The 18,116-nt window shown below is 34.1% G+C and overlaps 1 protein-coding gene across 10 annotated transcripts in view; it reads right to left on the bottom strand.

Annotated features, from left to right (window-relative positions):
• The window catches only part of DLG1 (discs large MAGUK scaffold protein 1), a 257,730-nt gene that overhangs the window by 133,253 nt on the left and 106,361 nt on the right, over window positions 1–18,116 (bottom strand). For 7 of the 10 annotated variants that reach the window (XM_047789292.1, XM_047789308.1, XM_047789319.1 and 4 more), the window contains one exon: window positions 5,639–5,737. The exons of the other annotated variants lie outside the window; for them this stretch is intronic. In XM_047789292.1, coding sequence (XP_047645248.1) covers window positions 5,639–5,737 — 99 coding nt within the window. The remainder of the gene's footprint in view (window positions 1–5,638; window positions 5,738–18,116) is intronic. 10 annotated transcript variants of the gene reach the window in all.

Below are 18,116 nucleotides of genomic sequence, written 5' to 3'. Positions count from 1 at the left end.
ACTTCATCTAATCCCCCATCAGAATCTGAATGATTTTTTTTGCAGAAAAAGAAAAACTCATTCTAAAATTCAGATGGAATCTCAAGGGATCTGAACAGACAAAATAATCTTGAAAAGCACAAAACTGGAAGACTCAGGCTTCTCCTTTCAAAACTTACTACAAAGCTATAGTAGTCAAAACAGTTTGGTACTGGCATAAAGACAGACATATACCAATGGAATCAAATAGAGAATTCAGAAATAAACCCTCACATATACAGTCAAATTATTTTCAACAAGGGTGTTAAGACCATTTAATGTGGAGAAGATAGTCTTTTCTACCAAATGGTGGTGAGAAAAGTGGATATCCAAATACAAAAGAAAGAAGCTGCTACACCCCTACCTAAGACATCACACACAAATTAATTTAAAATGGATCCATGACCTAAATAAAATAAGTAGGATTATAAAACTCTAAGAAGAAAACAGAGGGTAAAAGCTTGATGACACTGCATTTGGCAATGATGCATTGGACGTAACACCAAATGCACAGGCAAAAAAATAGACAATTTGGACTTCCTAAAAATTAAATTTCTTGTGCATTAAATGACACTATCCAGAGAGTAAAAAAGGCAACCCATAGAATGAGACAAAATACTTGCAAATCACATATCTGATAAGAGATATTAGACTATATAAAGAACTCCAAAAATTCAGTAACAAAAAACTACCAACCCAATTAAAAAATGTGTAAAAGGGTAAAAATGGGTAAAGGACTTCAACAGACACTTCTCCAAACGTCAACATTTATCCAAAAGGTATATAAATGGCCAATAAGCATATGAAGAGATATTCAACGTCACTAATCATTAGGGGACTGCAAATCAAAGCTACTACAAGATATCACCTCATACCTATCAGGCTGGCTATTATCATAAAAACAAAATATAAGGAGTATTGCTGAGGATGTGAAGAAACTGGAACTACTGTGTACTGTTGGTGGGAATACACCACTGTGGAAAATAGCATGGTTCCCCTAAAAATTAAAATACTATATGATTCAGTAATTCCGCTTTCAGGTATACACTCAAAAGAATTGAAAACAGGGTCTTAAGGAGCTATCTGTATGCCTGTGTTTACAGCAGCATTATTCACAATGGCTAAAATGTGGAAGCAACTCTGGTTGCTCATCGACATGCTACAGCATGAGTTAAGCTTAAGGACGTTATGCTAAGTAAAAGCTACCCACGAAAAGACAAATACTGTTACCATTCCACTTTTATGACATACTTATATGTGACAAACTTACAGAGACATAAAGTAGAACAGTTGTTGCCAGAGCCTGGGGGTAGGGAGGAATGAGGAATTAGGGAGTTTCAGTTCTGCCAAGACAAAAAAGTTCTGCAGGTGGATGATGGTGATGTTGGCACAACAATATAAATGTACTTAATACCACTAACTTGTAAACTTAAAAACCAGGGTGGTAAATTTTACATTATTTGTATTTTACCACAATAAAAAAATACTGGAAAAATACATGACCTCAAACACAAATTGTAGGATATTCCACAACACAACTAGCCTGTTCTCTTGTAAAAGGCCACATAGAATAATAGACTATGGAGCTACTTCATATTAAAGTAGACTCATGAAAGCTAACTATGGTCTTGGATTGCCCAAAGGACCTGTTTTTGTTTTTTCTATAAAGAACATTATTGAGCAACTGGAAAAATATAATTATGATCTGTAGTATTAGTGTTAATTTTCTGGTCTAGCTCATTGTACTATGGTTAATATTTTTTTCCTTAGGAAAAATATTTAGTAATATAAAGTATTAATATTTAGGGGTAAGTGGGGCATACGTAAAACTTCCTTTCAACTGGTTTACAAAAATAGTATCATAATTATATAAGCAGAGAAATGATAAAGCAGATGTGGCAGATAAAAATACTAACAACTGGAAGATATGGGTAAAGTATATGTAATTTCTTTGTACTATTCTTGCAACTTTCTGTAAGTCTGAAATGATCTGAAAATAATACAAACACAACCCCCCCCAAACAAATATAAAAGGGGGAATGCAGTCAGATATTAATTAGAATGTAGTTAAAAAAGATTCATCAGGAGTTCCCTGGTGTCACAATGGGTTAAGGATCCACTGTTGTCAATGCAGTGGTTCAGGTTGCTGTGTGGTGTGGATTTGATCCCTAGCCTGGGAACTTCAACATGATACAGGCATGGACAAAAAAAAAGAAAAAAAGAAAAAAAGAAAAAAAGGCTCATCAAGGTAATCCAAGTATGCCATTATATTTATGATTACCAGTAAAATGAAAATGTTATCAAGTCATGCTTTAGATTATACTAATGATCGAATCATTTAAGAGTCTACACTCAGATGTTCTGTGAAACTTCAATGGTCCAGAAGCAATAAGATGCTGGACACTGGATATACCTCTAATGTTAATTACGCTCATATCATGTGGAAGTTGTTTGTTAAGCTGCCTCTTGCATAAACAGATAGTAGGTTCCTAGAAGACAAGAACAATGTTATATTCATCTTAGTATCTACATGGCTGGAATAATAACAAAAAACTGAACAAAACACAATCCTTCCAAAGCACCTGTTTGAGTATAAACAGAGACTTTCACATAAACACACAAAATTAGCTATAAAACATTTTCAACAGTAATTTAATTACATGATAGCACCTCACAACTAGTGAAAACAGAGGTATAAAGAATATGGTTTTGAAACCAGGCCTTTACTCTGGGGTAGAAATCAGCCTATATACTTAACAGGCCAGTATCATAGAGATTACATGATTATATCTCCAATAGGAAGAACTACTATCTGTTATGCATCTACTGTGTGTTTGGTTTCTATGTGGAGAAACTAAGGCTATTAGAAACTGATTAATTTCCCCACCATCACACAATCAGGAAGTGGCAGAGTTGGGTCTCACTATAAAGTTTAGGCTCTTTCTGCAACTTCAAGTGATTCAATGTATCTTTTTCTATACCACTCTCAATAAGCACAAAAAATTTCTACTACAGAGGGTTTCATAAAATTTAAATGACATGATCCATATGAACATACTCTGAAAAGTTTGAAGTTCTACAAATAATTAAAGACAATATTTTAAAAAATTATCATCTACCTAGCTATCTGTTTTGTCCTCAAACTCATTTTTTTTTTGGTCTTTTTGCCTTTTCTTGAGCCGCTCCCGCGGCATATGGAGGTTCCCAGGCTAGGGGTCCAATCGGAGCTGTAGCCACCAGCCTAAGCCAGAGCCACAGCAACGTGGGATCCGAGCCGCGTCTGCAACCTACACCACAGCTCATGGCCAACGCTGGATCCCCAACCCACTGAGCAAGGCCAGGGACTGAACCCACAACCTCATGGTTCCTAGTCGGATTCATTAACCACTGCGCCACCATGGGAACTCCCTCAAACTCATTTTGAAGTAGTCAGGGAGGCAAGAGCCCCCCTTTTTAATAGATGAAAGGAATATAAAACTTAGAGCTGTCAAGTAACTTGTGTGAGTCATAAAGCAAGACTTTTAAAAAAGAAAAAAAGATAAAATCTTTTATCTCCTGTTTCTACTTCTATTACATCCTGATGCATCTAAAACATAAAGTGGTAGATCTTTAGAAGAAAAATTATATTTATTTAAAATGTTAAAAGTGTTTAGGTGTGGATTTCAAAATTGATTTGAGGACAGATATTTTAATCACTTTGATTAATTTTATAATGTGCGTGTTATACTCAATTAAAGAGGTACACATTTTCTCTGGAAAATGAGGCACACCCATAGGCTTCTCACATTAGACAACATAAATTACTAAACTACTCTACATGGACTTTTATAAGTGTATTTAACACCTAAAGTGAGGCTACATACTATAAATAAGTCTCTCTTGTTCACATATCCTCTTTTTTTAAACTTGTTCCTTGGTTTACTGTCTCAAGGAAGTATGAAATAACACTAATAATATGAATAGCCAAGATCATGTACCACCTGCACATGCATTATCATTCTTTCAATCACTGTAAAGCATCTCAAGTAACTAGTACTATCATCTTCAGTGTTACCAATGAGTAAAGAGAAGATCAGTGTAGTTAAATATGCTACCCAGTTACATAGCTAGTAAGTAGTAGGACTGGAATTCCAAACCAGGTCAGTTCTTTATTTTTAGCAAGGCTATGCAATGTCTCAACAATTTCCGAGTGTAGGGTGGTGCTAAGTTAGGGACACCTGGGGTAAATAAGTAAGAGAATTCTGAACAGGAAAGGATTGGTTCCCTATTGAATATAAGAGAAACTAGTACAAAATTTCAAAGGATTCTAGAAAACTATGTTAACATCAAAAGACAAAAGCGGCAAGAGTAAAAGAAACTTTCAAATCTCCTACTTTAAAAAATATTGTACTATTAAAATCCTAGCTGCTTGGAAAGATGTTGCATTATTACAAATTACAACAGCCCTTTGGCTGCTTATTTAGAATTACATTTATAAATTCAATTTCTTCTCTGCAATATAGTGAAAATGTCTATTTGGACCTACTGATTCAATTTTTGGTAGTTTTACAATGATTTAACTTTAGTGATTTTCATAAAGGGTCAGAGGTTATATAGAAGACTATATAATACATAGGTTGAGGTTTTAGTGTAATACCTATAATTTCCCCTAGAATTCTATTTTGAATAATGTTCCCATCAATTTTCACTTTTTAGGAGAGGGTAAGAGCACTGAGATGTGAACAGTCAAAGCTGTTATTTCATTTTCCCCAAGTGGACTTATTTTGACACTGTGTCTAAACGGCAAATGAACCATTTTTACTAGATTTTATGCTATGGATTGGTAATAGTAAAAATATCTCAAGATGCATGGATTTACACTTTGAATGAGACAGATCTTTCACACCAAAGATTACTATTATTATACTTAATAATATTACTATTATATGAACTTGGATGGCTCTTTTGGTAGGGCAGTTAATGTCTTAAGCCATCTCTTGCAATTACTAAAGCTCTGAAAGCTAAAAATGTTTGGATTCTCTGACATTTGGCTATTATTTCATTTTATTTTGACTGTTACTTTAAAAAAATAAACTTATGATTTCAGAATAGTTTCAGATTTACAGAGAAGTTGCAAAGAGCTCCCATGTTTTATATACATCAGATATTATTTTTAAATAATAAATATGAACTATGCTATCCTATCAAAACAGAAAGATGAGTCTTTCCAAAGAAGATAAACATATACTGGAAAACAAAATGCTCTACATAAAATGACATACTCAGCAGAAGATCAAGAGGACAATTATTTTTATTACCTTTAGAAAATAAAATTTCTCAAAGCAAAAATATCAAAAAAACCCTGTTTCAAACAAATTTACAAGTATAAAAGGCATGAAAATGAACCTAAGAAGGTTCAATATGATGTTTAGAGTATATCTTATTTCACAGACAATAAAATGGCAAATACTAGACCCAAGTTATATTAAATCCCAGATACTTAATTCCCTAGAAATAGCATGTGAAACCCAAAGTGAATTACCAAATCTAACAAAGAAATAGTTAAAACGATTTGAAAAGAATAAATGAAACATTAAAAACAAATGAAAATTTTATAAAGAAAAAAGAAACTAATAAAAACCTGTGGTATGGTGGGTAGGATGACAGTATTCTCAGCAGGGACTGGCAGGACAGGGATCACAGGGACAGTGGGAGAAGAGGGAGGTACAGCTTCTGTTGGCTAAAAATCATCAATGACAAAAAATCAGGAAAAAATACCAAATAAAAGGGAAACATACAACAGAAAGTATTGTCATAAAGATAAACTATATTTTTTAGAAATAACTGAATAAGTAAAATAATATATTACTTCAATTTAAATGAGAAAGCATTCCCTAGAAATTATTTTAGGAGTAACTATATCAGTAATAATTTTAACGACCCTGTAGTTAAAATGAGTAATTACTCTTAGATGTTCAAATGAAAATAATAAAAGACAATGACTTAACAATACTCCTTCACTTGGAGACAAGACACTTGCAGACAAGACACTTGCTTCGGAGACTACAAAATATTTTTCTAGCATTCAGGATATGTTTGAGTGCTTTCCTCTGTAATTTTGTTAGCCTATGAGGTAGCCAACTGGGGCAGGCCTATAAATCCACAGACAAAAGATTCGAAGGACTTAAAAACTGAATTTATATCATTTTGAACAATCTGTTCTGTTAACCTCTACTGTCAAGAACTGTAATAACCTGCCTTAAACCTGTCCGTAAAGTCATTAATTCGACTAACATTCACCAAATATTTATTATGTGCTGGACATATCCTGGAAAAAAATGAAAAGAAGTGGGAACTCTAGTAATATAATTTAAACTAAGAAGTTTTGATATTTATACTCAATACTTTATCTGGCTTACTTCAATTATTTTTAAAAAGATGTAATTAGAATACTTGTTTTGCAACAAGTCCCAATACTCATAAAATGGATTAATTCATAAATATTTGCCATACCAATGACATATTCTACATATATAAGAAAAACATTAGAATCAAATAATAAGAGGACAATGTACATTAAAAGAGACTTAAAACAGGAGGAATAAATTGCTAAACTTGAAGCTATGCTTTTCCTCATTGATAAAGAGAGATAATATTACAATGTTGACCTTTTGGTGTCGATCAAATCAGTCAATCAAGATTTATCAAAAATGTATGGAGTCTCTTCCAGTATGGTGCTAGGACAACTGGATAGCAACATGCAAAAGAATGAAGTTAGACCACTACTTCACATTCCATACAAAATTGACTGGAAATTAATGACATTAACTTAAGCACTAAAACCATAAAACTCTTAGAAGAAAACAGGAGTAAATCTTCATGACGTTGGACTTGACAATGGATTGTTAAATATGATATCAAAAGCATAGGTGAGAAAAAAAATAAACCAATTTGACTTTATCAGAATTAAAACCTTTTATAAACCAAATGGAATTATCAAGAAAGGGAAAAGACAAGCTATAGAATGAGAGAAAAATCTGGCAAATCGTACATCTGATAATTTAATATGCAGAATATATAAGGAACTCCTACAACTCATCAAAAAAGATAATTTTTAAGTGGGCAAAGGACTTGAAAGTCATTTCTCCAAAGATGACCAATAAGATGACCAATAAGATACGGAAATATATTCAATATCATTATTCATGAGGAAAATATAAATCAAAGTTACAATGATATATCACTTCATGCCTACTAGGAGGCTGCAAAAAAAGAGTGAAAACAGAAACAGAAAAAGTTAACAAGAGCTAGCTAGCAAGGATGTGCAGAAATTGGAATCTTCAAAAACTGTTGGTGAGAATGGAAAATACTAAGTGAGATAAATCAGAGAAAGACAAAGACCACATGATTTCATTTACATGTGGACTCTAAAAAAACAAAACAAACAAAATAAAATGAGATAGACTCACAGAGAACAAAAGAGTAGTTGCCAAAAGGGAGGGGAGCTGGGACGGGGTGGATGAAATAGGTGAAGGGAATTAAGAGGTATAAACCTCCAGTTACATAAGTCACAGGGATGTAATATACAGCACAAGAAATATGGTCAATAACACTGTAATAACTTTGTATGGGGAGACATGGTTACTAGACTTACTGTGGTGATCATTTTATGATGTATGCAAATGTAAAATCATTATGTAATATACCCCCAAACTACCATAATACTGTACTACAACTATATTTCAATAATTTTAGGAAACTGCTGCTAGATCAACTGGATATACAAAGGGAAAATGAAATGAATCCTCATCCCTACCTTATACCATACTTAAAATTAATTTCAGATGGCTTACTGACATAATTAAGAGAAGAATAAAAATTAGGTTTCTAGAAGACAGCAATGATGGAATATCATCAGGACCTTGGGACAGGCAAAGGCTTTTTTAACAGGAAAGTGGAGAACATCGAAGCCAAGCAGGGTGAGAAGACAATGTGTACACAGGCAGTGGAAGGGTAGCAGCAGCCTAGCCCAGGGTGTTGGAGTCTGAGCAGGATGAGGAGGGTATCCCAAATGCGCAAGTAGTGGCAGCAGCCTGATGTGTTTTGTTAGATTTCAAAAGTGATAGAGAGAGTATCTATGTGGCAGTAGTAGTAGTCTGGCATGAAGTGTAGAGGCCTCAGGAGAACAAAGCAGAGATTATGTCTTGGATCTTGAACAGGGTGAGAAGGGTGTCCACCAGGGCAGTATTAGCAACAGGAGATTGCTGACACACAAGGAATTTTTGAACCAATATATAAATACATAAAGGATAATGGGAGAAAGATTCCCCGTGTCAGAGGAGTCACAAATATAGAAAGGGAGAAAATTAGCATGAAATCTATGGTTTTAGATTAGATTTGGAGGCACTGCTACGACTGCATAGTTTCCCATATATAGAGAGAGATAAATATAGAAATAAATGTGTATTTATATGTACATATATACCCTAGCTCTGTCCATAAAGAAGACCTGGGAGCAGTAACGTCTCAATGACAGAAACACTTAGCACTCAGATTATGATTTTTAAAAATCCATTCTCTAATAAAACCAAACCAAACCAAACCAAACCAAACAAACAAATGTAACATTTTGGAGAAATGGCCAATCCCAGCACTAGAGCCTAGCAAGTACAATGTGAGCATAGAACATTCTGCTGTGCCAGAAAATAAGGAGGTGCACTTAAAGAATAATGAGGGCATGACAAAGGACACTGAAGTCAGCTTGAAGGGCTCTTATCAGTCATACTGGAAACAATCTGAGACTCAAAATAAATAGTGATAATGATGGCATAAAACCCCCCTAAGGAGTTCCCACTGTGGTGCAATGGGCTTGGTGATATCTCTGGAGCACTGAGATGCAGGTTTGATCCCTGGCCTGGCACAGTGGGTTAGGATCCCACATTGCCACAGCTGTGGCATAGGTCGCAACTGCAGCTCAGATCTGATCCCTGGCCTAGGAACTCCATACGCTGAGTGGTGGCCAAAAAAGAAAACAAACAAACAAACAAACAAAAAATCCACTGAATAAAACAGAATTTCAAGAGTTTATACTTATATAAATGACAAGAATAAATGAAAAGAGAGGCGACAGCATTTCCTTACTGTATAATGCCAATTAAGAAATGGAGAATGATGGATTTATAAAATCATCATTTGGGCAACCATCATAGTAAGAATCCATTCAAGAAATATCAAAACATACTAAAACTTCCACTGCTGCTAAATGAACCTTCCTTTTCATTCCAATGGAATGAAGTTTGAATGGGAGACACATACACACACACACGCGCATCTCCTCTACAAATAATTGTTAATTATAGTAAGGAAATCTAGCAGATACTGTCTTAATCAAAGTTAACATCATCATAAATCAAAATCATGTGCTACTAGAAGGAACACAATAAGAATACATCACTTCTGCCCCTTCTTATCAGAGGTGCATAACTTGAACATTAAACATCAAACCCAAATTGAGTGATAAACTACAAAATAACTGGTTGTAGTCACTGAAAGTATCAAAGACAATGAGGTCTAAAGTTTACCTTTTTTTGGTAACTTCAGTTTTATTTCTTAAAAACAGCTTTGTTGAAGTATAACTGATATAACTAAAAATTGCACATAGTTATATACACAATTTGATTTGAGTTTGGATATATGCATATACCTGTGAAACAATCACCACAATCAAAGTAACAGGCATATCACCTATAAAAGTTTCATTATACCTCTTTAACAGTCAAATATTAGCTAAGTAATAATCAACTTTAACATAAAAAGACAAAGCTATATGCTTATATCAAATTTCAAGGCCAGGCACAAAAATTTCCTCTATTAGGCATTTGCTCTCCAAAACCTTTTATGATCATAAATTCTTTAATATTACATTTAAGCCTCACTGTAACATTGGCTCTGAGCCTCTTCTAAATCTATCCCCTTTTGATAGGATCCTTATAAGATCAGAATACCATTTAAAAAAAAATCCTAAAGGAGTGGCTCAGTGGAAATGAACCTGACTAGGATCCATGACGTCGTTTGATCCCTGGCCTCACTGAGTGGGTTAAGGATCCAGTGTTGCTGCGAACTGTAGGTTGCAGACGCAGACACAGCTCAGATCTTGTGTTGCTGTGCGTGTGAGGTAGGGCAGCAGCTTTAGCTCTGATTTGACCCATAGCCTGGGAACTTCCACATGCCATTGGTGTGGCCCTAAAAAGACAAAAACAAAACAAAACAAAAAACTAAAAAATTTATACTATCTGAATCCAACCCTCTCTCTATAGGGCACTGAACAAGTTCTTTGAAAAGGAACATATACCCCTGCCTGTTCCTTAGAAAGGCAAATAGTGCTGAGAAAAATCTTCAAAAACAAAGGCATATCAACACACACTATTTCCTAGCCATATCTGATATCCAATTCAGACAACAAAGAATCACAGAACAACAAAATAAGTAATTTAGTTCATACGAAACAAAAACACTGCCCTAAACAAATAATATATAATCAAATGAGAAATAGCACAGATGTTAGATCTGCTAATAGAGTACAATGAAAAGAGGATATTTTGAGTGCAGGATTACAGTATAGTAAAATTCTGGGGAGCTGTATAATAAGATTCTAAATTGGAAAATGTCAAAATTAAGACATATAAATAATGGGGCAGCAACACAAAGTAACCATTATATTTGAGTTTTTATAGAAAAGGAATTCAGCATAAGTGTTTTGAACTTGAAAAATCTTACATACATACTTTATGAAACAATATGACCATCATGTTATCATCCTTTTTCTACTACACTTGTATTACTCAATAGAATCAGTTCCAAAGAATTTTGGTTTTGTTGAAATCTTGACCATGTGACTAACACGTCTCAGTTGTTTCTATCCATAGAAACACCATGGAATCATTAGCCTCTGAGGCTGCCTTCAGAGACTTGTTTCCATGACAACAGAGGCTATAATATTAACACTGTCTCAAAAACACTGAAGAAAATTATAAATTTCTATAAAATAAGTTGGATTGTACATATTTTAAAAGTGCTTTTTAATGCCAGTATCAAACTGACAGCTTTCTGAAAAATATTTTAACTGATTTGCTTTTAGAGACCTTATTTATCCATGGCTTCACATTTTAAATTTAATGTAGTATCTTAAAATTATGAAATCAGCTTTTAAAAAGAATTTGATAAAAAGTAGTCTGAAGCCTCATTAGGTAGAGCTACATACTCAATGTGTACTGTACATCTACAACTATGACTATGCACCAACCTCTTTCATTTCCATTCATTCAACAAAAAATGAAAAAAAAAAAGACAGAGGGCCTCTACCTTTATTAAATCCCTTTCTGCTTAAAATAGCTAATGTGGTTTCTATATGTTCATGTGAATCCTAACTTATACAGAAAGAGACAGAAGGAACAATGAAGAGGATGTTATGATAATCCAGTTGAGAGGTGAACAATGGTTTTAATCAAGTGTTGGATGTGAAAATGGACATGATTAGGCAAATACAGATGAAATTTGAAATGTAGAATTGGTGTATCTGATGAATGACAGAAGTTGGGAGAAAGGACTATTGAGGATAACACCAATAATGGCCACTAAAAATTATGTTTTACATCATAGTTAGACCTAAGCATAAAAGATCTGCAAGCCTTTTTGAACACATTTTAAACTTTTTCTCACTTACTTTCTCATTTATTAAAACAATCATTACAGCATAAGATGAAACTCTGAAGTAAACTGATACCATAATACCAGGTAATTAATTATTGTTCATATCTTACATTGATGTTATCTGAATGGGGAAAACTGAGCTTAGAATATACACAAAGATTCATAAAGACTAAATAAATTTACATATTTAGGGAAATAGAATAAATGAATTTGCAAATCTTTTGTTATCAATATCTTAGATAATGAAGAAAAATAATTACCCACATGCTACTCTTGGTCAATAAGGACCTTATTTTGTTTCTATGTGGCATAGTTAAATATTTTTAATACAAGTTCCTTTTTTAAAGATCTACTATGCAGTAATAAGTTTCTCTGAATAAATGTCAAAGAAGCTATCTAAGAGGGAAAGAGAAACCAAGGAAAAAACCCTGCAAGCCTTTTACATGTTTATAGAAGGATAAAATACAGCACAGTAGATTTATCAAAATTCTTTTTGGGAATCACTACTCAACAGGGGTCCAGAACCTTCAGAATAAAGGTGTTTTTCATTGCTTAGATCTGGTTCTTATTTGGTTCAAATGCCCTTTTTGTCATAGTTACTGCAAATATGTACCCTCAACATAAACCCCCAAACATGTTATTTGAACCAGCTGTATATGCCATCCACGTCATAATTATCTCCGAAGCAAACAGCAATAAAACTAGATATATTTTTAAACAAATTACTAAGGGATTAAATATAAATTTTTTATTTTAAAATAACAAAGAGGAGACAGGAAAATATATCTAGTGATTAACCTAGTATAGCAACATGGGTACAAATCTATTAGTTAACACAAGAAAGAACATTAAGTTCATGAATCTATTTCTGCTTTTAAGATTCGTGATGTTTTAACTAAGGGATTATCTATCATCCCTTTATTACAAAAAGCTGGTATTCTATCAGTATTCAGCTTATCCATTTGTATTGATAGAAGGATGAGCCAACCATCAATAAAAGTTAAAACAGATCAAAAACTTGGATTTAAAGATACAGTTACATAATTAACAAATGGGTATGAAACTACCAACTGCAATATACTCCCCCCGCCAGCACCATTTTATTAGAATATGGCTACAGAACCATGCACAACCATGGACTTCATAATTACTAACCTAAAATGGGCCTTTAATGCTTCCTAGTAATTATTCATTTATCCTATTCTATTCATTCTTGTTCAAGTCTGTAATAATTCAGGCCCTTGTTATCTTTCTGAAGTTATTTTCTACTATTTTCCTCATATTCTAACCATACTCTGGCCTCAGATTCTTTTATTTTTTCTCTGCCTAGAATGCTCTTGCCCCAGATATCCACATGGTCCAATTTCATAATCTCTTTCATGCCTTTACTCAAATATCATCCTCTAATTAAAAACTCTCTTATTCTATTAACCTCATCCCCACCTCCATGATATATGCACAAATATACACATATCCCACTGCCTTCTCTCTTTTTACCTTTTCTCCAGCATATGACATATTTTAGTTAATTACATTTATTGTCTGTCTTCTCTTCCTTTAATATAACGTCTGTAAGAGCAGGGATTCTTGTTCTGTTTAGTCTTATATGCTTGGTGCCTAGAATATTACTGAGTACACAGGAAGTATTTAAAACATATTTGTTGGATGAATGAAACCATATGACTGCCAAAAGAGACTGATTTCATCAGCACTCTAAAATGAAAAAGTGACTCAGGGAAGAGATTGTGTACATCTTCCCCTCCAGCCTTTTCATGCTGTATTCATAGCAGATATTGCTAAAAGATTCTGTGTTCTTGGGCAGCCACTACCAATCAGAAAGTGTTCAAGATGTTCTACCATTTGGTAACCTTAGATAAGTTTCAAAATATAAAAATTCCAAAAAGATTGCCAGTTTCATGTTGTTCTCTAACAATAGCTAGTTGCCTAATGATATTCTATTTTAAAATAAACATATTTAAGAATTTTTGCTCAAAAGATTTTCACTTCTTTTAAAAACTATTAGGAACTAAATCTCACTGACAGTTCATATTTAAAACCTGTGGTGAACTTCCTCCAAAATTCTGGGCTCTACTAACATTAACTTGGTCCCCAGGTCTGTCCCCAGTGGTAGCTGCTTTCTGTTGTTACTATCTCTGTTTTACCTTGGTGTTCTCATTTTTTTTAGTTCTCCAATTCCTTTTTAACCACGCCTCATATTACATTCTCTTTGTTAAAAATGATTACTGTGATTTTTGTTTTCCTGGTAGATCCAGCCAAGGTTACCAATGCTCTTGTTAAAACATAATTATCTTTCCGTGATGAGTTTGGTTCTCTGTATCTCCAGATTCCTCGCTTAAAAGGCCGGAATAGTTTGTGGGACCAATGATGATGGTAGTCATGAAAGTAGTGATAAAAATGATGATGATGATAATGGGTACTTTACTGATGTCAGGTATTACAATAAGGGCCTCACATGTACTATCTCATTTAATTCTTACTAAATCTTGATGTACGTAACTTTTTCATCCCTGTTTTCTGCAAGCGGAAGGTAATTTCTTCCAAAGCGCCACAGCTAAGAGAATATTTAGTATGGTTGAAGCAATTAATTCCTAAGGTTGGTATTCATCTTTTTCTTCTGCCTTTCAAAATACTTTCAAACTGATTATTTTTCAAATCTATAATACTTTGATATATTAGATGGTTCTACCACGACTAGTTAAATACAGAAAAACGAATCTGGGATGTGTTTTGATTCAAACTGCAGATTGTAATCTTCAGTTATTTTTCTCAGGATCAACAAACATTTTCTAAGGCAATCAATTGGTCCTATTCTGTCATAACAATAATTTCTTCACACTCTAGAGCTGGCTGAGTCAATAGTCATAGTTTAGATTTCACAAATACTGAAAATATTTAGGGTTTACTAATAGACAAAGAATGAATAGGCAAGTCTCCTGTTAAGGGGCAAGGGGGAAAAAATCTTTTAAAGAAATCTATCTAGGGGCAGAAAAAGTTGTATTTAGGCTTTACTGCTTCCAGATCATAGCAGTTGGTTCATACTTGCACAAAATAGGTCCAGTCTTTGTTGATTGATTTGCATATGCCTGTAAAATTATCACATCACTTGGTTTATTTAAAGTTTGTGAAACAGGGTGATAATTGTAGGCTACTGTTCTCCACATGGTCTGAACAACTATTTTTACCTTTATTAAAATTCTAAATTTTGATATAAAAATGAAGGACAGAAAATGTTACTGAAATCATAGCAGCAGAAAATACAAAGAGTAACACAGTGAAAGATCTTTAACGAAAATGATACCAATTAAAATTTTAACAATAAAAATTTTAGTTCTTCATATGTTAAGAATATGTGCCTAAATTTTTTCACAGAGGGCTTCAAATTACTTTTGAAATATACACGATTTTATAAAATCCTGTAATGCAGACTCGCTAATTTAAAGGCCACAGTTCTACATAAAACTGGGCCTGGGAAATGTATAGTAGCCAAATCATATTTAGAAGTTCCAAACTTCCTTGTTCTCATCATCGGATTAAATGCAAATAAACATATATTAACATTTGTTTATTCATTCAACAAATAGTCATCATGTGCATTCACCATGCTAGGCACTGGGGATACAAAAGAAAACATATATTCATACTACCAGCTCTTGTGAAGCTGATGTTTAGCAGCTGGTATTAAACAAATCATTACCCAGTTGATTACTGAAATACAGTTGTGATAAGAGGTATAGAGCACAATTCTCATGAAAATAATGCTTGAAATACAGGGCAAATTGTTCTGCAGGCTGAATCGCCTATCCTGACCCCACAGCATGTGAGCAAGTCATTTTTCATCACTTTTATTAATATATTATTTTAAAAGTTAACTCTAGGGAGCTCCCATCGTGGTTCAGTGGTTAACGAGCCTGACTAGTATCCATGAGGATGCAGGTTTGATCCCTGGCCTCCCTCAGTGGGTTAAGGATCTGGCATTGCCGTGAACTGCGGTGTAGGCTGAGCTCTGATTTGACCCCTAGGCTGGGAACTTCCATATGCTTCACCTGTGAAAAGACCAAAAAAAAAAAAGTTAACTCTGAAATTACATATAAATATATAAACACATTTTTATATATGTATTAACATAGAAATATATAAATTGCAGCTTGTAAAATTTCTTCCTTGACAAAAAGACAATCTAACAATCATGACACTATATTGAAGCTTAAAGATGAATGCAACACACTTCCTATTTATAAAGAATTTATGTAACAAATTTCACTTAGTTCTTCAAACTAATCCACCTTAAGATATCAATGCTGTTCTTTTAATAGGACAATTAAATAGCCAATCTAATCCACCTTAAGATATCAATGTTGTTCTCTTAATAGGCTTTTTTTTTTTTATAGCAGTTTTAGGTTCACAGCAAAAGTGAGCTGAAACTATAGAGTTCCCATATAACCTCTGCCCACACATCTGTATTGCCTCCCCATTATCAACACTCCCCACTTAAGCTATTCAGTGTACAGTTGATGAACCTACAGTGACACACCATTATTACCCAAAGTTCAGAGTTACACTAGGGTTCACTCTTGATGTTGTACATTCTGTGGGTATGGAACAAATTTATAATGTCATGTATCTACCATCACAGTGTCATACAGAATAGTTTCACTGAATTAAAAAATCCTTTGTGCTCTATTCATCCCTCCTTCTTCTCTAACCCTAGCAACCTTTTTACTGTCTCCATAGTTTTGCCTTTTCCAGAATGTCATATAGTTGGAAGCATACAATATGTAGCCTTTTCAGATTGTTGCTTTTCACTTAGTAATATATATTTAAAGTTCCTCCACATCTTTCCTTTTTTTTTTTTGTCTTTTTCTAGGGCTGCATCTGCGGCATATGGAGGTTCCCAGGCTAGGGGTCTAATTGGAGCTGAAGCTGCCAGTCTATGCCAGAGCCACACCAACGCTGGATCTGAGCCACGTCTGCAACCTATGCTACAGCTCACAGCAACGCCAGATCCTTAACCCACTGAGCAGGGCCAGGGATCGAACCCGCAACCTCATGGTTCCTAGTCGGATTCCTTAACCACTGAGCGAGGATGGGAATTCCTCCATTTCTTTTTAACACTGAATAATATTTCATTGTCTGGCTATAGCACAGTTGATTTATCCATTTACCTACTGAAGTTCAGTCATCTTGGTTGCTTCCAAGTTTTGGCAATCATGAATAAAAGCTTCTATAAGCATTTGAGCACAAGTTTTCATGTGCACATAAGCATTCATCTCATTTGGGTAAAAAACAAGAGTGTGACTGCTGAATTGTATGGTCAATCTGATATTTTTTAAAAGCTTATATAACCACTGTAAACAATTACGTTGTGTTTAATCTTCAACTTTATGCGTTTCTAAAGTGTCTGGGTATACCAATAACTAGATCCCAAACATCATTTAAACATATTTTTGAGTAGGTATTCTTTGGGTGAAAAAGAAAACAATTCATTTCCAAATCTAAGTAATGGTATTAATTTTACAAAATGACTGGCCTTTGAGTAGGAAATTAAACTTGCCAATGAGCAGCATCTCACAACCAGTATAAGAGAATTTTTATCCTAACTTTGATTACTTGCTTAATCAATACTCAAAGAGACTATTTCTACCCATTCTCCTTGAAACTATCCTACTATCAGACTTAGATTTCCAAAGTAGTTTAAGAGGATTGTCTACTTACTCTCTATATATTCTAGTTTAATACAAAGGCATTATATTGCTGAATATAGGCAATTTCATCCCTTAGAGGTGAAGAAAAAATACATATATTTGATCATTTCAAAATACAACTATCATTAGGCATGAGGCCAAATATTTCAAACATAGAGATAAAAAGGTTAGGCCAATTCATGTTGGTCCAAGGTGGAAATGGCTTGGTGTGACTAGTTAGGCCTGCTGCCCAGTGGGAATAATAAGATATAAACGGTTATAAATGATGTACCATATGTCTGTTTGCCTAGGAGGTCTGTATTTATGCCTGCTGTCCTACTTTATTTATTACCAGCTCCCTCTTCCCATCTAAAGTACTCCAAGTTTGATCTAGTCATCCTAGTTATAAGTAAACTGAATAGTGTCTCTCCTCTTATCTCTCTGCCTGACCTCCTCATGGGTTATTTCTTTCCATAAGGGTAAATAAGAAGAGAATCATCAGGATCAGTATAACACTAGATAAAGTGTGATTATGCTTCACAGAAGGTCTAAGAGAAAATCCAGACAGATTAAAAACTTATAAAGAATCAGGTAGTATTAAGTGCTATTAAGAAAAATATTTTAAAAGGTAAGAAGTCAGTGATGTCTGGAGTGAAGGAGTGCCTGCTACCTTAGACAAGAATCCAGGAAGACCCTCTGAGAAGATTA

The sequence above is a fragment of the Phacochoerus africanus genome, chromosome 1 (genome assembly GCF_016906955.1).
Source record: "Phacochoerus africanus isolate WHEZ1 chromosome 1, ROS_Pafr_v1, whole genome shotgun sequence".
Lineage (NCBI taxonomy): Eukaryota > Metazoa > Chordata > Mammalia > Artiodactyla > Suidae > Phacochoerus > Phacochoerus africanus.
This window is presented reverse-complemented; position numbering and strand designations above follow the sequence as displayed.